This window comes from Xyrauchen texanus, chromosome 33 (genome assembly GCF_025860055.1).
Source record: "Xyrauchen texanus isolate HMW12.3.18 chromosome 33, RBS_HiC_50CHRs, whole genome shotgun sequence".
NCBI classification, from domain to species: domain Eukaryota; kingdom Metazoa; phylum Chordata; class Actinopteri; order Cypriniformes; family Catostomidae; genus Xyrauchen; species Xyrauchen texanus.
The window spans coordinates 39761382-39784791 of record NC_068308.1 but is presented as its reverse complement, the minus strand read 5'-3'; the positions used below and the strand labels follow the sequence as shown (position 1 = coordinate 39784791).

At 43.2% G+C, this 23410-nt stretch overlaps 1 protein-coding gene across 1 annotated transcript; it reads right to left on the bottom strand.

Moving 5' to 3' along the window:
* Positions 1–394: 394 nt before the first annotated feature.
* On the bottom strand, positions 395–20621 carry LOC127626475 (testis-expressed protein 47). The gene is made up of 7 exons (XM_052102266.1): positions 20501–20621; positions 11943–12015; positions 11641–11744; positions 9819–9883; positions 9422–9632; positions 6025–6181; positions 395–2330 (listed from the first exon to the last, which is right to left on the bottom strand). The coding sequence occupies exons 1-7, from the start codon at positions 20600–20602 to the stop codon at positions 2290–2292; spliced, it is 753 nt and encodes a 250-aa protein (XP_051958226.1). The 5' UTR covers positions 20603–20621; the 3' UTR covers positions 395–2289.
* Between the last annotated feature and the right edge of the window lie 2789 nt (positions 20622–23410).

Sequence of the window (23410 nt, the reverse complement as noted above, 5' to 3'; positions counted from 1 at the left end):
TTAAAATGCTTTATTAAATTAAAGCGATTTGCAGGTTTTTAATTGGCTGTCAGTGTGAACGCACCTCACGTCATACTGAATTCAGCACTGATGTTAATGTCCATCACGCAACGTTCTTGAGCTCTTATGAAGTCGTGCTTTTATGCATTTCTCATGTGTATCTGAGCAGTATCACACAATATTTAACAACACAATAATGGACAATCCACACATGTGTGTATCTACTGTATTTATGTGGGGGTGTTTTATAGCGGTGCTGATTCACTGTCATGCGGTTCGGTTTGGTTTTTTATTGACTTCCTCACGTGTTTCATGCTCGATTTACACTTGAACATAAAGGCAGAGTCATTTACTCAGAGAATGATTTTTAACATTTTGTTGTTTTTTAATGAAGAGGCCCAGTGTGTGTGTGTGTGTGTGTGTGTGTGTGTGTGTGTGTGTGTGTGTTTGAAATGGAAAACTGGAGTCTTGTGAAGAACTACATCCTTCATCAGAATGTGATCTCAATTAAAAATCATTTTTCATTACTTACTTGTACATGTATTTTATTCACAAAAAATACAGTTGAAACCTCACGATCGATGAAAGGGAAAATCATTGACGCATTCAACAGTGAAAATGTCTCAATTGCTTAAACACTATAATCAGGCACCATAACTGACGCCCGTTTCCCTAAACTATAAAGGAGGAAGAGTAGTAGGGACTGGAGGAAGAGTAGTAGGGACTGGAGGAAGAGTAGTAGGGACTGGAGGAAGAGGAGTAGAGAGAGGAAGAGTAGGGAGAGGAGGAGTAGGGAGTGGAGGAGTAGGAAGGGTAGGAGATGGAGGAGTAGGGAGAGGAGGAGGAGTAGGGAGTGGAGGAAGAGGAAGGGTAGGAGGTGGAGGAGGAGTAGGGAGTGGAGGAAGAGGAAGGGTATGAGGTGGAGGAAGAGTAGGGAGAGGAGGAGGAAGAGCAGTAGAAAGTGGAGGAAGTGGAGGGGGTTGAGGAGTAGGGAGAGGAGGAAGTGGAGGAAGAGGTGAAGAAAGAGGAAGAATATGAGGTGGAGGAGGAGTAGGGGGAGGTGGAGGAGGAGGAAGAGTAGTAGGGACTAGAGGAAGAGCAGTAGAGAGAGGAGGAGTAGGGAGAGGAAGGAAGAGGAAGGGTAGGAGGAGGAGTAGGAGTAGGGAGTGGAGGAAGAGTAGGGAGAGGAGGAAGTGGAGGAAGAGGTTAAGGAAGAGGAAGAATAGGAGGTGGAGGAGGACAAGAGAGAGGAGGAAGAGTAGTAGGGATTGGAGGAAGAGGTGAAGGAAGAGGAGTAGAGAGAGGAGGAGGAGTAGGGAGTGGAGGAAGAGGAAGGGTAGGAGATGGAGGAGTAGGGAGAGGAGGAGGAGTGGAGGAGGAGGAAGGGTAGGAGGTGGAGGAGGAGTAGAGAGAGGAGGAGTAGGGAGAGGAAGGAAGAGGAAGGGTAGGAGGTGGAGGAGGAGTAGGAGTAGGGAGTGGAGGAAGAGTAGGGAGAGGAGGAAGTGGAGGAAGAGGTTAAGGAAGAGGAAGAATAGGAGGTGGAGGAGGACAAGAAAGAGGAGGAAGAGTAGTAGGGATTGGAGGAAGAGGTGAAGGAAGAGGAGTAGAGAGAGGAGGAGGAGTAGGGAGTGGAGGAAGAGGAAGGGTAGGAGGTGGAGGAGGAGTAGAGAGAGGAGTAGGGAGTGGAGGAAGAGGAAGGGTAGGAGGTGGAGGAGGAGTAGGGAGAGGGAGGAAGAGGAGGAGTAGGGAGAGGGAGGAAGAGGAGGAGTAGGGAGAGGAAGGAAGAGGAGTAGAGAGAGGAGGAAGTGGAGGAGGAGGAAGATGAGAAGGGGGAGGAACATAATTGACCATCGGGCTATTGTGAATGTCCCTGGTCAGTGAAGAGGGAACGTCACTATGTGCACGCCCATCAGCGACTGGTTTAACAATAACCCGAGGCTTTCCCACATCTTTCTGCCGGCACACTCTCCCTTTCAAACCCGATAGAGTTTCTTCAGCACGGCGGTGGAAAGTGATGAACCTCACATCCGTCTTCACCTCCTCCAGGCCATGAATGAAGCCTGTATAGACACGTTTGATGTGTCTTTTGTTGAGTCTCTTGTGAAAAGGTTTTCTGGTTGAACGTAATGATTGAACGGTTTTGAGTGGAGAGCTTCATTTTGACCCGAAAATAGGAAGTTTGGGGAGTTGGGTGGGAAGTTATGGATTTGTGTCGAGTTTCGAGAAAAGGAGGCACAATTAAAAAAAAATGTGTTTAAGCAATTAAGAAAAACTGGAATATTGAGTTGTTCAAACGATCTGAAGATGTTCCACCGCTGGCCATACTGATTCTGTAAAAAAATAAAAACTATATAAAACAAAATTTTTATAAATTGCAAAATACAAAATCACCATGGTAACTATAGTTTCTGCCTAAAAATAGTCATTTGGTATTAGACACCACAAAAAAAAAAAATCTATCAATAAATAAATAGCGGCAAAATTTTGAAAGCTTACACTTGATTTATTATGATAATTTACAGTAGTAACAATAACTGTAGCAACTATGGAATTTTGTTGGAAACAATAATTACCATGGTAAATTTGTAACAGTTAATTCATTATTTAACCTCTTGAGACCCCACGTCCACGCAGTGTGGACGTTGTGTTTGGCTTCGCTTATACGCTAACGCTTTTATTTAGTTAATACAGACTGGTCTCAGTTCAGGAGACTCTGGGCTGTCAGTAAAGGGTTAAACTTTCAATGCACAGAGTCATGTGACCAAACAACATGGTGCTGACCACAGCGGAGTTTGTCTTTGGGAGAAACGCCAACAAAACTTCATCTGATAAGAAACTGAATTAAGTTTTTACACTGAAACCTGTTTGAGTCAAAAGATTAGAGTCTCTAGTTTCATCCGATACGCCATTTTTTGAATTTGAGCAATTTATCATGAAACGCTGTTTATCATGCACACTATTAAACACAACGACCACATTCGTGGACTATAGGCTCGTTTTCAGTTAAAACATCCCATATTTCACATTGACCCAAAAAGTTAATAAATGTGTCTTTCAGAGGCTTTATATGGAGTTATGATGAAAATAAGGAGCATTTCAAACTGTTCTGAGACCAGTGCAGACAGGCAGCATACTGGAGGTTAAGTCATGCACTAAATAGGGAGCAAGGGAGTATCCTATAGCTCTCCTATAACTGTTCTGAGACCAGTGCAGACAGACAGAACACTGGAGGTTAAGTCATGCACTAAATAGGAGCAAGGAGCATCCTATATCTCTCCTATAACTGTTCTGAGACCAGTGCAGACAGACAGCATACTGGAGGTTAAGTCATGCACTAAATAGGGAGCAAGGGAGTATCCTATAGCTCTCCTATAACTGTTCTGAGACCAGTGCAGACAGACAGAACACTGGAGGTTAAGTCATGCACTAAATAGGGAGCAAGGGAGCATCCTATATCTCTCCTATAACTGTTCTGAGACCAGTGCAGACAGACAGCACACTGGAGGTTAAGTCATGCACTAAATAGGGAGCAAGGGAGCATCCTATAGCTCTCTATAACTGTTCTGAGACCAGTGCAGACAGACAGCACACTGGAGGTTAAGTCATGCACTAAATAGGGAGCAAGGGAGCATCCTATAACTCTCTATAACTGTTCTGAGACCAGTGCAGACAGACAGCACACTGGAGGTTAAGTCATGCACTAAATAGGGAGCAAGGGAGCATCCTATAGCTCTCCTATAACTGTTCTGAGACCAGTGCAGACAGACAGCACACTGGAGGTTAAGTCATGCACTAAATAGGGAGCAAGGGAGCATCCTATAGCTCTCCTATAACTGTTCTGAGACCAGTGCGACAGACAGCACACTGGAGGTTAAGTCATGCACTAAATAGGGAGCAAGGAGCATCCTATAGCTCTCCTATAACTGTTCTGAGACCAGTGCGGACAGACAGCACACTGGAGGTTAAGTCATGTACTAAATAGGGAGCAAGGGAGCATCCTATAGCTCTCCTATAACTGTTCTGAGACCAGTGCAGACAGACAGCACACTGGAGGTTAAGTCATGCACTAAATAGGGAGCAAGGGAGCATCCTATAGCTCTCCTATAACTGTTCTGAGACCAGTGCGGACAGACAGCACACTGGAGGTTAAGTCATGCACTAAATAGGGAGCAAGGGAGCATCCTATAGCTCTCCTATAACTGTTCTGAGACCAGTGCGGACAGACAGCACACTGGAGGTTAAGTCATGTACTAAATAGGGAGCAAGGGAGCATCCTATAGCTCTCCTATAACTGTTCTGAGACCAGTGCAGACAGACAGCACACTGGAGGTTAAGTCATGCACTAAATAGGGAGCAAGGGAGCATCCTATAACTCTCATATAACTGTTCTGAGACCAGTGCAGACAGACAGCACACTGGAGGTTAAGTCATGCACTAAATAGGGAGCAAGGGAGCATCCTATAGCTCTCCTATAACTGTTCTGAGACCAGTGCAGACAGACAGCACACTGGAGGTTAAGTCATGCACTAAATAGGGAGCAAGGGAGCATCCTATAACTCTCATATAACTGTTCTGAGACCAGTGCAGACAGACAGCACACTGGAGGTTAAGTCATGCACTAAATAGGGAGCAAGGGAGCATCCTATAGCTCTCTATGCAGTTAAGTGCGTTCACTCCTAAAATCGGATCAGAAGTTCAGTTTCAGTTGCAGATGATGTTTGGATCACTCAACATGTTTGACACACGTGACGATGATCATCAGTACATAGATTCAACATTTATAATGGATCACTTTATTTGAACATGGTTGACTGTGATTGGACGATACCGGACATAACTTTAAATCTGAATTAATTATGCAAATTTCTGATGTGATGTCTGTTACATGAATAATCAACACTCCTGCAAACATCATAAACAATTTGATGGAGGAAAAAAAAACGGACGTTCCGATTAGTATTATTTAAAATTTCACAACTTAGTCTCGATTTGTAGGAAAACTATTTGGTCTAAAAAACAAATTGGGGGCAACTAGTTACAAATGAAAAAGGGGAATATAAAATGCACACAGGAGTCACGCTCGGGTCTCACGAGGTTAAAAGAACAAATAAGAGCAATCTCTGACTTCAATATATGAATATTCATGAACCTAAGGAATATTCATACTTTCAAATCATTAAAATTGTGTTAAATAAGATGTTGGAAACGTGATGACAGAACAGAAAACAAATGAGGAAGTGTCACGACAGAACTATAAATAACTTTCAGTAGTTTTCTCTGGATGTTTATCCAGACATAAAGCTGTGCACATGCATGCATGCATATCATATCTGCATGCACTTCAGAGCTTAAACAAGATGTCATACAGTACCTCCTGACCCTAACGCCAAACACTACACTGTAGCCGGGCGAAAACTCCCAAAAACATGCCCTTTAAATGATCAAATGAAACATCACAATCATTACATATCAAACACTGTTCATTTTCTCAACATTAAAGGATTTGATTAAACTAAACGTGAAACCTATGCTTGAAGAATATACAGATTATTCCAAACTAGTTGGGTGAATATATGGTGACTACCAGGGGGCCTTTGACTACCAGGGGGCCCTTTACTACCAGAATGCCCTTTATTACCAGGGGGCTCTTGAATACCAGGGGGCCCTTGACTCTTTCTGCCTGTCAATCATTTTGCACATTCTCATAGTATTGCAGTTGCAGCAAATTATTGAGGCTTAATGCCATTTTATGCCATGTTGTTCATAACAGTTGTCAGTTGAGAGCACGGTTTTGCTGCTGTTGCTTTTGACAACCATTTCTGCTTACGTCCGTCTCAATAAAGCTCATTTGGTATCTTTGGAAGTAAGAGGCGTGGCTAATCATACAGCTCCACTTGACAGCTTGTGTACATTTTAAAGCAGCTAAAATCGCTTACAGCACCTTAAGGATGATTTGTTTGTGATTTTATTCAAATGCATGATTTATATACCTCACATAAAGTCCAGTGTGTGTTGACATCTTACCAGAGTCCAGCAGTTGATGTAGAGGTGAGAAGTATGTGCTCAGGTAGTGCATTGGACTCAACAGCGACTCCATCTGGACGAGACGAGACACAGCAGCTTGTGGTGGAATGAGCTCTGACGCATCCTTCAACAGTTGCTCTGGAATCTCTTTAGATCCCTGTTCAAGCACACAAAACTATGATATGGCTTCAGAAGAATTGGAATATATAGTATGCGTAATATTGACTACTTTTATGGTGTTTTTTTTGTCCTTTTTATGTAGCTTGACAAACGTTGTCTGTGAACATTGCATGGAAAGAGCTGCATGAAAATTTCCACAGAAACATTTTATGCTCGTACAGTGAGTAAATAATGGAAGAACTTGCAATTTGGGTGAACTTTTATTTAAAAATGTGAGTAATTAGGAGAAAAGCGTCTCCTCTAGAATTTCAGAAGAGATCTCAAACTGTGCTCAGATTTGCCAATTGTAACGAACTGGCCATGGAGACGGTGTTAGGGTCCATGTGCAGGAACGTTATTAAAAGTGACACAAGCAAACAATCCATGGGTAACAACTCAGATGTTACAGAACCCCACCCCCCTACGAACAACTCCTGGTGTTCTTCTGCTGGGACGTCCCCTTGGTTGGGGTGCTGGTCAATTAGGATGGGCTTGGTGGAACTCTTGGATCAGGGACGGGTCCAGTATGCCCTTGGAGGCTACCTACGATCTCTCCTCCGGTCCGTAGCTTTCCCAATCCACCGAGTATAGCATCTGGCTCCCTCGTTGCCTTGAGTCCATTATCTCTCTGACTATATACGCTGGTGCTCAATCAACCTCCAATGGAGGCGGAGCCTCGGGATTCATGATTCCAGGGCCAGACGCCAGGTGGACAGGTTTCAGCAAGGACACATGGAAGGAAGGAGAGATGCGGTTGTTAGCAGGAAGCTCTAATGGGTAAGTAACTGGGTTTATTTGACGGATAATTCTGAATGGACCCACATAACTTGGACTGAGCTTCCCGCACAGAAGCCGCAGCTTGAGATCCCTTGTGGATAACCAAATCCTCTGTGCAGGCTGATTGGTGAGGGCGCCTCCACCAATCAGCCTGAAAGTGTTGCGCTCGGACCGCTCACTGTAGCCAGACATGTGCACTGTCCCACAGCCTCTCGCTCCGCCTAATCCAATCGTCTACCGCTGGTACTGTAGCCAGACATATGCACTGTCCCACATCCTCTCACTCCGCCTAATCCAATCGTCTACCGCTGGCACTGTAGCCAGACATGTGCACTGTCTGTCATGACTGGCTCGTTACAAGCCGCAACATAAAAAGAGGAATCTAACAACAGGTCTTGTAAATTCAAAAGAGAATTGTTTTATTGTCCTGAAACATATACCACCACAAGCGTAGATGGTAAACATGGGTCTAGGGATAACAAAGGGAAAAATACAGCATTAGCAAATAATATAACTATAACAAAACTTTACGCTACACGGTCAGAAAAGCATAAGGAAGAAACGAGGATAAATCAATGAGGTCTCACTGGGGCCAGCCACTCCTAAACTGTGGAGCTATTCCAGTGAGCCCCTTTTCCAAATAACACACAGCATTTTATATCACTACTAATTAGCAATTAGTATGGGGAGAACCAATCGAATTACAGACTCAGGGATGTCACACTGTCCCACAGCCTCTCACTCCGCCTAATCCAATCGTCTACCACTGGCGCTGTACCCAGACATGTGCACTGTCCCACAGCCTCTCACTCCGCCTAATCCAATCGTCTACCACTGGCACTGTAGCCAGACATGTGCACTGTCCCACAGCCTCTCTCTCCACCTAATCCAATCGTCTACCGCTGGCACTGTAACCAGACATGTGCACTAACCCACAGCCTCTCACTCCGCCTAATCCAATCGTCTACCGCTGGCACTGTAGCCAGTCATGTGCACTGTCCCACAGCCTCTCACTCCGCCTAATCCAATCGTCTACCGCTGGCACTGTAGCCAGACATGTTCACTGTCCCACAGCCTCTCTCTCCGCCTAATCCAATCGTCTACCGCTGGCACTGTAGCCAGACATGTGCACTGTCCCACAGCCTCTCTCTCCGCCTAATCCAATCGTCTACCGCTGGGACTGTAGCCAGACATGTGCACTGTCCCACAGCCTCTCTCTCCGCCTAATCCAATCGTCTACCGCTGGCACTGTAGCCAGACATGTGCACTGTCCCACAGCCTCTCACTCCGCCTAATCCAATCGTCTACCGCTGGCACTGTAGCCAGACATGTGCACTGTCCCACAGCCTCTCACTCCGCCTAATCCAATCGTCTACCGCTGGCACTGTAGCCAGACATGTGCACTGTCCCACAGCCTCTCTCTCCGCCTAATCCAATCGTCTACCGCTGGCACTGTAGCCAGACATGTGCACTGTCCCACAGCCTCTCTCTCCGCCTAATCCAATCGTCTACCGCTGGCACTGTAGCCAGACATGTGCACTGTCCCACAGCCTCTCGCTCTGCCTAATCCAATCATCTACCGCTGGCACTGTAGCCAGACATGTGCACTGTCCCACAGCCTCTCGCTCTGCCTAATCCAATCATCTACCGCTGGCACTGTAGCCAGACATGTGCACTGTCCCACAGCCTCTCGCTCTGCCTAATCCAATCATCTACCGCTGGCACTGTAGATGGTTCTCCTGACCAAGGAAACATCATAGATTGGTAGCCCAGGGGGATAGCCCCATAGAGGTATGAATGAGGAAATTCTGTGCATATTCGGCCCAGGGCAAGAAGTCGCTCCACTTCACCTGTTCACGGCTACAGTAGCTCCGAAGATATCTGCCAATATCCGTTCCACCTGGCGTAGTGACTCGCCTCAATCCGGATGGCGGAGGGCGAATCTCAGTTGCCTCCACATCTGAGACCGTCAATCCGCGCATCTTATCGCGTGACTTGTTGAGCGTGTTACCGCGGAGAGGTAGCGCGTGTGGAGGCTTCACGCTATTCTCCGCGGCATCCATGCACAACTCACCACGCGCCCCACTGAGAGCGAGAACCACATTACCCATGTGAATTTATCCTCCCTAGCAACCAGGCCAATTTGGTTGCTAAGGAGACCTAGCTGGAGTCAAACGCACGACTCCAGGGTGTTAGTCAGCATCATTACTCGCTGAGATACCCAGACCCCCCCAGAAATATGAGTATGGACTATATAATAGGACTATATAATAATAACTGGAGAAGAACATCAGAATTAAATTGCACTTGACCCAACCCAAGGGCACTTTGCACGTTAGATTTCACCAAACTCACTTGCGCTTAGACTTACACTTAGAGTATGCTTAGAGCAACCTCTGAGCAATAAAATTTTCATCTAGGGGTTAAAGCAAATATACTGAATTTGTGTAGAAATACCTACCGTGATCTGTTCTCTTATGTTGAGCAGGTGACAGCCGAGACTCAGAAGCTGATGTAGAGTTTCGCTCACTAGTTTTTCCGAGCTCTGGTCCTCTGAACCGACCGGACGGCTGCTGTCAGACTCACTCAACAGCTTGTAGTTCCACTGCTGGAAGAGTCTGCTGGGAAGGTTGTGGGACACGAGCAGAACTCTGGGCTCCAGGATCAGGCCACTGTGGGTCAAAGAGGTACTGTGAACTTCTGAAGGGATTTATTGACATCAATAGACAGACATTTCTACAAGTTTCCTCCTACATATCGTTATGTATCTTTCCAAGTTGGTATGAATGAAAATGGCCCTTACAAATGGTCATGACCTTGCTCAAGATTCGGTGAAACTCCCATGACATTCGTCTCACCTGTGTAGGTCTCCCTGCATGTGTCGCAGGTCTTGCAGGACTGACTGAAGAGTTTCAGTTGAACACTACAGCAACAAAACAGAGATTTCAAGAGTTAAATGGAATTGAATTGTAGCTACTGGGTTATAAATGCAATAGGGTTTCAGCACATTGGTGTTTGCTCCCTAATGATTCATTCCAGAGCTTTGCGGATGTACATTTCTGAAAACCAAACACTAGATATAGCCATTGCATTAACTGAGTGTTCATTTTGGACACTCTGACTTGTATTACTATGTGAATAAATACAGGTGCATTTCTAGTTTCAACACTATTTGTACTTCAGACCTTTCTTTAGTTGGACAAGAAAAACTAGCTTCATAGCATGTGACCCGCATTTGGTTTTCGACTAATGAAAATGGGTAAAATGTACTCATGGAGCCATGTTGAGAGCCCCATATCTCTGGGACTGAACCAAAGAGGGCCTTAAAAATGAAGATATTAAAAGAAAAGTTTATTATGAACTAGAACCTAAAAGGACATTAAGATATCTTTAACACTTCTGGAGTTATAGACACTCCAACTTTGGAAAAACAGCAGAAAAAAAGTGCTTTTTCCCATTTTTGGACTCGCACCACTGGCGTATAACGCAACAAGAGCTGCTGGAGTCGACTGATATTAGTAATAGATCTACTGATCTGTGTGTACACATACAATCATGATGCTGACACCTTCATAAGAATATTTTATTGACCTGTAGTTTTGCTCCAAAATAATACCTCTAGGCGGAAATGGTCATTTTATAATGAATTACTTAGTAAATTTTGATCTGTGATATTTAATTAGGGCTGTTAATCAATTAAAAATGGTATCAAAGTAATTGCATGATATGCTGATTAATTAATTGAATTAATCACAATTAATTGTATGTATACATATTTGCCCTCAAATGACAATAATTCAATATATAAATAACAATATACAAATAATTATTTTAGTTACTTTTAAATAACGTTTATACTAATATTTATCATTCAGATCATTTGAATGGATTACATTATTGTGGCTGACAATAAAGCATTGATAAGATGTGATAAAGCCAAAAGTGTCTTTAGAAGGTAATATACAGCTTTTTCTTCTCCATATTACTGAACATTCACCTTTCATTGGTCTGAAGTTTTAAGCAATCCATTTTGCAATTCAGGACTCAAACCGGCGTCTACGGCATGGGAGGTGGATGCGCTAACAAGGAGGCTAAAGGCTACAGCCTGTAGCGTTAGTCGCTAGTGCATCTCTTGAGGTCAGGAGAGTGAGGTTTATTCACATTGCACAGCGTTCTATCAGCTAACCACTGTTACAGACGCATCAGTGAACACATGCCACAGACGGACGCTTTTGGAGTGTCTAACTTTGGCTTTGTCGCATCATAAACAGTTTTTAAGTTGCTGTGTCAAGTTAAACGTAGTTTGAAGCTTAGAAAAACATGTCCCCAGATCCCTGAATGCAAGAACACTTTCTGAGTGTTTTTGTTGTCTGCACAGCTGGAGTTTTGCAAATTCCCCCTCGCTGAAAACACGTGCTACAATGGTAGAAATGTTTCTTTTTATGTCTCGGGGACATGATTAATTACGTAATTGTTTTAGCATAATTAATATATCATTAATCGCACTAAAGCCTGTTAAATCAACAGCCCTACATTTAATAATTTGGCTTTTATCATCATTTATGTATTTTTTTCATGAGCTGGGGACCTCAAAAGATGGGTCGTCCTGGTTCAAATTTACATATGAAAGTAAATCAATTAAATGTAAATTCATGTTGACACACTGTGCAGGTGAGTTACCTCAATGACATGTAGAGTGTGTTCAGGATACAGCAGCAGGAGACCGGTGATGTCTTCACCCGGACGGCTCCTCTGTAAACTCTGATTCAGCTTCTCATAATGAACTGAAACACAGAACACGAGGAAAAACATCTCAGCCAACTTTCCATACAACATCATACAATGATACTTTTAATGTGCTTTAAATGCTGTATGGAAAAGAGCGGCATGAAATTTTCTCGTGTTCCATGGAAAACATATGTGGTGAGTAAATAACAGAATTTTGATCTTAACATTTTAAAACTGTTGTAATGCAGTCTGACCTCCCACTGTCCTTCTGTCTTTGAGACCGCTGGGGAGACGACCAACCACAATGAGTCTGTGTAACAGAAACTTCTGTGAGAGAGAGAGAGAGACAGGAAGTGATAGATGAAGAGTTAAGTGAGTGAGAGACAGCTGTAAAGAACTGGAGAAACTTTACACCCATTCAAACAATTACTGTAGGCCTTATATTAAGAGCACTAGCACTAAGTGCAGCACTTTGCGAAAAATCATACCAGGACGTTTTAGTATTTTTGTGCAGGCATGTGCTATTTTTATTACCACCTATTGGTGGAATCTCCAAACTGCAAATGTAAGAACTGAGTTTAGGCGTACCCACAGTTTGCGCACATACACCCACAGATAGTGCAAACACTCCCACCCATGCCCACTTACGCTTTGTGCAACTTCAGTAACATAAAACACACCCACAGTTTGTGCGCATACACCCACAGATAGCGCTACACTCCCACCCATGCCCACTTACACTTTGCGCAACTTCATTAACATAAAACACACCCACAGTTTGCGCACATACACCCACAGATAGCGCAAACACTCCCACCCATGCCCACTTACACTTTGCGCAACTTCATTAACATAAAATACAACCACAGTTTGCGCACATACACCCACAGATAGCGCTACACTCCCACCCATGTCCACTTACACTTTGGGCAACTTCATTAACATAAAACACACCCACAGTTTGCGCACATACACCCACAGATAGCACAAACACTCCCACCCATGCCCACTTACGCTTTGTGCAACTTCAGTAACATAAAATACACCCACAGTTTGCGCACATACACCCACAGATAGCACAAACACTCCCACCCATGCCCACTTACGCTTTGTGCAACTTCAGTAACATAAAACACACACACAGTTTGCGCACATACACCCACAGATAGCACAAACACTCCCACCCATGCCCACTTACGCTTTGTGCAACTTCAGTAACATAAAACACACCCACAGTTTGCGCACATACACCCACAGATAGCACAAACACTCCCACCCATGCCCACTTACGCTTTGTGCAACTTCAGTAACATAAAACACACCCACAGTTTAGCGACATACACCCACAGATAGCACAAACACTCCCACCCATGCCCACTTACGCTTTGTGCAACTTCAGTAACATAAAACACACACACAGTTTGCGCACATACACCCACAGATAGCACAAACACTCCCACCCATGCCCACTTACGCTTTGTGCAACTTCAGTAACATAAAACACACCCACAGTTTGTGCGCATACACCCACAGATAGCGCTACACTCCCACCCATGCCCACTTACACTTTGGGCAACTTCATTAACATAAAACACACACACAGTTTGCGCACATACAGGTGAAACTCGAAAAATTAGAATATCGTGCAAAAGTTCATTAATTTCAGTAATTCAACTTAAAAGGTGAAACTAATATATTATACAGACTCATTACAAGCAAAGTAAGATATTTCAAGCCTTTATTTGATATAATTTTGATGATTATGGCTTACAGCTTATGAAAACCCCAAATTCAGAATCTCAGAAAATTAGAATATTGTGAAAAGGTTCAGTATTGTAGCTCAAAGTGTCACACTCTAATCAGCTAAACACCTGCAAAGGGTTCCTGAGCCTTTAAATGGTCTCTCAGTCTGGTTCAGTTGAATTCACAATCATGGGGAAGACTGCTGACCTGACAGTTGTGCAGAAAACCATCATTGACACCCTCCACAAGGAGGGAAAGCCTCAAAAGGTAATTGCAAAAGAAGTTGGATGTTCTCAAAGTGCTGTATCAAAGCACATTAATAGAAAGTTAAGTGGAAGGGAAAAGTGTGGAAGAAAAAGGTGCACAAGCAGCAGGGATGACCGTAGCCTGGAGAGGATTGTCAGGAAAAGGCCTTTAAAATGTGTGGGGGAGCTTCACAAGGAGTGGACTGAGGCTTCAAATGTCGTATTCCTCTTGTCAAGCCGCTCCTGAACAACAAACAACGTCAGAAGCATCTTACCTGGGCTAAAGAAAAAAAGAACTGGTCTGTTGCTCAGTGGTCCAAAGTCCTCTTTTCTGATGAGAGCAAATTTTGCATCTCATTTGGAAACCAAGGTCCCAGAGTCTGGAGGAAGAATGGAGAGGCACACAATCCAAGATGCTTGAAGTCCAGTGTGAAGTTTCCACAGTCTGTGTTGGTTTGGGGAGCCATGTCATCGGCTGGTGTTGGTCCACTGTGCTTTATTAAGTCCAGAGTCAACGCAGCCGCCTACCGGGACATTTTAGAGCACTTCATGCTTCCTTCAGCAGACAAGCTTTATGGAGATGCTGACTTCATTTTCCAGCAGGACTTGGCACCTGCCCACACTGCCAAAAGTACCAAAACCTGGTTCAATGACCATGGTATTACTGTGCTTGATTGGCCAGCAAACTCGCTTGACCTGAACCCCATAGAGAATCTATGGGGCATTGCTAAGAGAAAGATGAGAGACATGAGACCAAACAATGCAGAAGAGCTGAAGGCCGCTATTGAAGCATCTTGGTCTTCCATAACACCTCAGCAGTGCCACAGGCTGATAGCATCCATGCCACGCCGCATTGAGGCAGTAATTAATGCAAAAGGGGCCCAAACCAAGTACTGAGTACATATGCATGATTATACTTTTCAGAGGGCCGACATTTCTGTATTTAAAATCCTTTTTTTTTATTGAATTCATGTAAAATTCAAATTTTTTGAGATTCTGAATTTGGGGTTTTCATAAGCTGTAAGCCATAATCATAAAAATTATATCAAATAAAGGCTTGAAATATCTTACTTTGCTTGTAATGAGTCTATATAATATATTAGTTTCACCTTTTAAGTTGAATTACTGAAATTAATGAACTTTTGCACGATATTCTAATTTTTCGAGTTTCACCTGTACACCCACAGATAGCACAAACACTCCCACCCATGCCCACTTACGCTTTGGGCAACTTCATTAACATAAAATACAACCACAGTTTGCGCACATACACCCACAGATAGCACAAACGCTCCCACCCATGCCCACTTACACTTTGCGCAACTTCATTAACATAAAATACACCCACAGTTTGCACGCATACACCCACAGATAGCGCAAACACTCCCACCCATGCCCACTTACGCTTTGTGCAACTTCATTAACATAAAACACACACACAGTTTGCGCACATACACCCACAGATAGCACAAACGCTCCCACCCATGCCCACTTACACTTTGCGCAACTTCATTAACATAAAATACAACCACAGTTTGCGCACATACACCCACAGATAGCGCTACACTCCCACCCATGCCCACTTACGCTTTGCGCAACTTCATTAACATAAAACACACACACAGTTTGCGCACATACACCCACAGATAGCGCAAACACTCCCACCCATGCCCACTTACACTTTGGGCAACTTCATTAACATAAAATACACCCAAAGTTTGCGCACATACACCCACAGATAGCACAAACACTCCCACCCATGCCCACTTACGCTTTGCGCAACTTCATTAACATAAAATACAACCACAGTTTGCGCACATACACCCACAGATAGCGCTACACTCCCACCCATGCCCACTTACGCTTTGGGCAACTTCATTAACATAAAATACAACCACAGTTTGCGCACATACACCCACAGATAGCGCAAACACTCCCACCCATGCCCACTTACACTTTGGGCAACTTCATTAACATAAAATACACCCACAGTTTGCACGCATACACCCACAGATAGCGCAAACACTCCCACCCATGCCCACTTACGCTTTGTGCAACTTAATTAACATAAAACACACACACAGTTTGCGCACATACACCCACAGATAGCACAAACGCTCCCACCCATGCCCACTTACACTTTGCGCAACTTCATTAACATAAAATACAACCACAGTTTGCGCACATACACCCACAGATAGCTTACACTCCCACCCATGCCCACTTACGCTTTAGCAACTTCATTAACATAAAACACACACACAGTTTGCGCACATACACCCACAGATAGCGCAAACACTCCCACCCATGCCCACTTACACTTTGGGCAACTTCATTAACATAAAATACACCCACAGTTTGCACGCATACACCCACAGATAGCGCAAACACTCCCACCCATGCCCACTTACGCTTTGCGCAACTTCATTAACATAAAACACACACACAGTTTGCGCACATACACCCACAGATAGCACAAACACTCCCACCCATGCCCACTTACGCTTTGCGCAACTTCATTAACATAAAATACACCCACAGTTTGCGCACATACACCCACAGATAGCACAAACGCTCCCACCCATGCCCACTTACGCTTTGCGCAACTTCATTAACATAAAACACACACACAGTTTGCGCACATACACCCACAGATAGCACAAACGCTCCCACCCATGCCCACTTACACTTTGCGCAAATTCATTAACATAAAACACACACACAGTTTGCGCACATACACCCACAGATAGCACAAACACTCCCACCCATGCCCACTTACGCTTTGCGCAACTTCATTAACATAAAACACACACACAGTTTGCGCACATACACCCACAGATAGCACAAACGCTCCCACCCATGCCCACTTACACTTTGCGCTAACTTCATTAACATAAAATACAACCACAGTTTATGACATACACCCACAGATAGCGCTACACTCCCACCCATGCCCACTTACGCTTTGCGCAACTTCATTAACATAAAACACACACACAGTTTGCGCACATACACCCACAGATAGCACAAACGCTCCCACCCATGCCCACTTACACTTTGCGCAACTTCATTAACATAAAATACAACCACAGTTTGCACGCATACACCCACAGATAGCGCTACACTCCCACCCATGCCCACTTACGCTTTGGGCAACTTCATTAACATAAAACACACACACAGTTTGCGCACATACACCCACAGATAGCACAAACACTCCCACCCATGCCCACTTACGCTTTGCGCAACTTCATTAACATAAAATACACCCACAGTTTGCGCACATACACCCACAGATAGCGCTACACTCCCACCCATGCCCACTTACGCTTTGCGCAACTTCATTAACATAAAACACACACACAGTTTGCGCACATACACCCACAGATAGCGCAAACACTCCCACCCATGCCCACTTACACTTTGGGCAACTTCATTAACATAAAATACACCCACAGTTTGCACGCATACACCCACAGATAGCGCAAACACTCCCACCCATGCCCACTTACGCTTTGTGCAACTTCATTAACATAAAACACACACACAGTTTGCGCACATACACCCACAGATAGCACAAACGCTCCCACCCATGCCCACTTACACTTTGCGCAACTTCATTAACATAAAATACAACCACAGTTTGCGCACATACACCCACAGATAGCGCTACACTCCCACCCATGCCCACTTACGCTTTGCGCAACTTCATTAACATAAAACACACACACAGTTTGCGCACATACACCCACAGATAGCACAAACGCTCCCACCCATGCCCACTTACACTTTGCGCAACTTCATTAACATAAAATACAACCACAGTTTGCGCACATACACCCACAGATAGCTTACACTCCCACCCATGCCCACTTACGCTTTGGGCAACTTCATTAACATAAAACACACACACAGTTTGCGCACATACACCCACAGATAGCACAAACACTCCCACCCATGCCCACTTACGCTTTGCGCAACTTCATTAACATAAAATACACCCACAGTTTGCGCACATACACCCACAGATAGCGCAAACACTCCCACCCATGCCCACTTACACTTTGGGCAACTTCATTAACATAAAATACACCCACAGTTTGCACGCATACACCCACAGATAGCGCAAACACTCCCACCCATGCCCACTTACACTTTGGGCAACTTCATTAACATAAAATACACCCACAGTTTGCACGCATACACCCACAGATAGCACAAACACTCCCACCCATGCCCACTTACGCTTTGGGCAACTTCATTAACATAAAACACACACACAGTTTGCACGCATACACCCACAGATAGCGCAAACACTCCCACCCATGCCCACTTACACTTTGGGCAACTTCATTAACATAAAACACACACACAGTTTGCGCACATACACCCACAGATAGCGCAAACACTCCCACCCATGCCCACTTACACTTTGGGCAACTTCATTAACATAAAATACACCCACAGCTAGCGCTACACTCCCATTCATACCCACTTATGCTTTGGGCAACTTCATTAACATAAAATACACCCACAGTTTGCACGCATACACCCACAGATAGCGCAAACACTCCCACCCATGCCAACTTACACTTTGTGCAACTTCATTAACATAAAATACACCCACAGATAGCGCTACACTCCCATTCATACCCACTTATGCTTTGGGCAACTTCATTAACATAAAATACACCCACAGATAGCGCTACACTCCCACCCATACCTACTTACGCTTTGCGCGACTTCATTAACATAAAATACAACCACAGTTTGCGCGGATACACCCACAGATAGTGCAAACACTCCCACCCATGCCCACTTACGCTTTGCGCGACTTCATTAACATAAAATACAACCACAGTTTGCGCGGATACACCCACAGATAGTGCAAACACTCCCACCCATGCCCACTTACGCTTTGCGCGACTTCATTAACATAAAATACAACCACAGTTTGCGCGGATACACCCACAGATAGTGCAAACACTCCCACCCATGCCCACTTACGCTTTCCAACTTAGTTGGAAATAATGGCCAATAAAAGTGAAACATTTCCCTTGATGTGTTGTTGAAGTATGTTCTTCTCTAACACTTTTCTCCACTTGGTTAACAAGTACACTAACTTATATTTATATATACATATACAGTACATTGCATTGAGAGTTTAGGGGGAAATTAGTTTAAACTCTCACGTAAATAATGTAATTATGCAAATGTATATATTGTTTCTCAAATGCAAAATATATTGAAATGTTACATAAGTCAGAATTTAGATTTTAAAGTCTCAAAACACTTCTAAAACTCGTCCAATAAAGCCAATAGCATTCTGTAATTCTCTCTCTCTCTCTCTCGGCACTGACCATGTCATTGTCTGTCCGTGTCTGCCTCCTGTGTGCCAGCCGCTGGTGAAACAGACTGGTGCCGTCGTCCTCCTGTCCAGAAGCTGTTTTACTGGAGCTCTGCAGATCTTTCTCCATGTTTCTGTTCTCTCTGGGTTTGTGTTTATCTCGCTGTAACTAACCCTCCCTTCCTGTTTACTACCTCCATGGTATATCCTAGAGACGTGAGGATTATCTGCCCCAGGGGCAATTAGACAGGTGAGAGTCTGACCCATCAGCCCAGACTGGCATCCTATATGCCCACTCTATACCCCTGCCACCTGAGCAGAGGGATTTTATTTACTCCATTGTATATGAGAGATTGAGTGACCATCTCTAATAGGGGGCGTGTGCACGTTCATTCACAATTATCATAAGCCACGCCCATGAAACACCATATAAGGAAGTCTCAGCTAGTAAATGCTGTTTACATCTACGTGAACAATAATTGATGAACTCCAAACAAAAATAATAACATTTCCAAACACTCGTAAATAGGGGGCGTGTCCACTTTCATTCACAATTATCATAAGCCACGTCTATGAAACACCATATAAGGAAGTCTCGCTAGTACATGTTGTTTACATCTACGCAGAACAATAATGATGAACTCCAAACAAAAATAATAATGAACTCTAAACACTCGTAAATAGGGGGCGTGTCCACGTTCATTCACAATTATCATAAGCCACGCCCATGAAACACCATATAAGGAAGTCTCACTAGAAAATGCTGTTTAGATTGTTAGAACGCTCATGATTCGTGAATGATGCTGATTGACAGTTCATAGATAGCATGTCAAAAGCATGACTAAATATCATATAAGATTATTTGTTCACTATATGCCAAGTTTTATGATGTCATACTATAGCGTCATAAGAGTTGAATATCTTCCCCTCTGCCACAGCTATCAAATCCAACATGGTGGCTTTAGACTTCAAAGCTCAGTTTTGTTCATTTCTTGTGACCACACATCATATTTGATTTGTGGGAAGATTTCCAGTGAATAACAGCTGAAATTTCAGTCTGTTCCTCATATGAATTTATCGTATGACTTCAGAATACTTGGAATATACTGTATGAGTAACATGGATTACTTTTATCATCCTTTTTGGAGCTTGACAGCTGTGGTCACTATGAACTGTCATTGTATGGAAACGAACAGCGCGGAGATTCTTCCAGCATTCTGCATTTGCGTGCATGGAAGAAAGAAGGTCATACAGGTTTGGAACAGCATGAGGGTGAGTAAACAATGTCAGAATTTTCATTTGTAGGTGAACGAGTTCTTCAAGTGTGTTCAGTTGATTGTGTCTGAATGCAGGTCAAAGGTTGTGATCGGTTTAACAATTGAACCAGTTGTTGAGTTTGGGTGTAACCCAGCAACCTTTCAGGAGGAGAAATCGGATCCAGGTCTACTGAAAGTGAATGAAATAACGTCACACAAACCTTTCTGACAGTGCCGTGGTTCTCCATGAGCCGAGCGAACAGAGATACTCGGTCCTCCAGAAACACACTCCCAAACTTTGTGTCCAGCGCTCGGGAAGCCATGACTTCCAGACCGTCTGTGTTTGCATCGGTTGCTAAGCAACAGCTGGATGGGGTGGGGCAGGGGCAATTGTGAAAACAGCCCCTGAGCTTCACAGTCATGATGGGAATTTATTGTGTCCTACAAACCCCTCAAAGATCAAATAGGACTTTATTCTGCATTTGAACCCTTTTTTTTGTATTACTGCATTAAAAGCACAGTTACTACCTTAATACTGCAGTAAAATCACAGTTACTACCGTATTACTGCATTAAAAGCACAGTTACTACCTTAATACTGCAGTAAAAGCACAGTTACTACCGTATTACTGCATTAAAAGCACAGTTACTACCTTAATACTGCAGTAAAAGCACAGTTACTACCGTATTACTGTGGTAAAAGCACAGTTACTACCTTAATACTGCAGTAAAAGCACAGTTACTACCGTATTACTGCGGTAAAAGCACAGTTACTACCGTAATACTGCAGTAAAAGCACAGTTACTACCTTAATACTGCAGTAAAAGCACAGTTACTACCATATTACTGCGGTAAAAGCACAGTTACTACCTTAATATTGCAGTAAAAGCACAGTTACTACCGTATTACTGCGGTAAAAGCACAGTTACTACCGTATTACTGCATTAAAAGCATAGTTACTAACGTATTACTGCATTAAAAGCATAGTTACTAACGTATTACTGCGGTAAAAGCACAGTTACTACTGTATTACTGCGGTAAAAGCACAGTTACTACCGTATTACTGCATTAAAAGCACAGTTACTACCATATTACTGCAGTAAAAGTACTACCGTATTACTGCATTAAAAGCACAGATACTACCGTATTACTACAGTAAAAGCACAGTTACTACCGTATTACTGCATTAAAAGCAGAGTTACTACCGTATTACTGAATTAAAAGCACAGATACTACCATATTACTACAGTAAAAGCACAGTTACTACCGTATTACTGCATTAAAAGCACAGTTACTACCGTATTACTGCATTAAAAGCAGAGTTACTACTGCATTACTACGGTAAAAGCACAGTTACTACCGTATTACTGCATTAAAAGCACAGTTACTACCGTATTACTGCATTAAAAGCACAGATACTACCATATTACGGCAGTAAAAGCATACTTACTACCGTATTACTGCATTAAAAGCACAGTTACTACCGTATTACTGCTGTAAAAGCACAGTTACTACCGTATTACTGCAGTAAAAGCACAGTTACTACCGTATTACTATGGTAAAAGCACAGTTACTACCGTATTACCATGGTAAAAGCACAGTTACTACCGTATTACTGCAGTAAAAGCACAGTTACTACCGTATTACTGCGGTAAAAACACAGTTACTACCGCATTACTATGGTAAAAGCACAGTTCACAGTTACGACCATATTACTGCAGTAAAAGCACAGTTACGACCGCATTACTACGGTAAAAGCACAGTTACTACCGCATTACTGCATTAAAAGCACAGTTACTACCGTATTACTGCATTAAAAGCACAGTTACTACCGCATTACTGCAGTAAAAGCACAGTTACTACCGTATTACTGCAGTAAAAGCACAGTTACTACCGTATTACAGCATTAAAAGTACAGTTACTACCGTATTACTGCAGTAAAAGCACAGTTACTACCGTATTACTGCAGTAAAAGCACAGTTACTTCCGTATTACTGCAGTAAAAGCACAGATACTACCGTATTACTGCAGTAAAAGCACAGTTACTACCGTATTACTGCAGTAAAAGCACAGTTACTACCGTATTACTGCAGTAAAAGCACAGATACTACCGTATTACTGCAGTAAAAGCACAGATACTACCGTATTACTGCATTAAAAGCACAGTTACTACCGTATTACTGCTGTAAAAGCACAGATACTACCATATTACTACAGTAAAAGCACAGTTACTACCGTATTACTGCAGTAAAAGCACAGTTACTACCATATTACGGCAGTAAAAGCATACTTACTACCGTATTACTGCATTAAAAGCACAGATACTACCATATTACGGCAGTAAAAGCATACTTACTACCGTATTACTGCATTAAAAGCACAGTTACTACCGTATTACTGCTGTAAAAGCACACTTACTACCGTATTACTGCAGTAAAAGCACAGTTACTACCGTATTACTATGGTAAAAGCACAGTTACTACCGTATTACCATGGTAAAAGCACAGTTACTACCGTATTACTGCAGTAAAAGCACAGTTACTACCGTATTACTGCGGTAAAAACACAGTTACTACCGCATTACTATGGTAAAAGCACAGTTCACAGTTACGACCATATTACTGCAGTAAAAGCACAGTTACGACCGCATTACTACGGTAAAAGCACAGTTACGACCGCATTACTGCATTAAAAGCACAGTTACTACCGCATTACTGCATTAAAAGCACAGTTACTACCGCATTACTGCATTAAAAGCACAGTTACTACCGTATTACTGCAGTAAAAGCACAGTTACTACCGCATTACTGCAGTAAAAGCACAGTTACTACCGTATTACTGCAGTAAAAGCACAGTTACTACCGTATTACTGCAGTAAAAGCACAGTTACTACCGTATTACTGCAGTAAAAGCACAGATACTACCGTATTACTGCAGTAAAAGCACAGTTACTACCGTATTACTGCAGTAAAAGCACAGTTACTACCGTATTACTGCAGTAAAGCACAGTTACTACTGCAGTAAAGCACAGATACTACCATATTACTACAGTAAAAGCACAGTTACTACCGTATTACTGCAGTAAAAGCACAGTTACTACCGTATTACTGCAGTAAAAGCACAGTTACTACC

What these genes read in the sequence shown, in the direction of transcription:
- LOC127626475 (XM_052102266.1), bottom strand. Translation starts at nt 20,602, where the DNA reads ATGGCTTCCCGAGCGCTGGACACAAAGTTTGGGAGTGTGTTTCTGGAG. An exon ending in ACCACGGCACTGTCAGAAAG is followed by an intron (nt 12,016 to 20,500) that starts GTTTGTGTGACG and finishes TCTCTCTCACAG; the next exon opens with AAGTTTCTGTTACACAGACT. An exon ending in ATGCAGGGAGACCTACACAG is followed by an intron (nt 9,633 to 9,818) that starts GTGAGACGAATG and finishes TTTGACCCACAG; the next exon opens with TGGCCTGATCCTGGAGCCCA.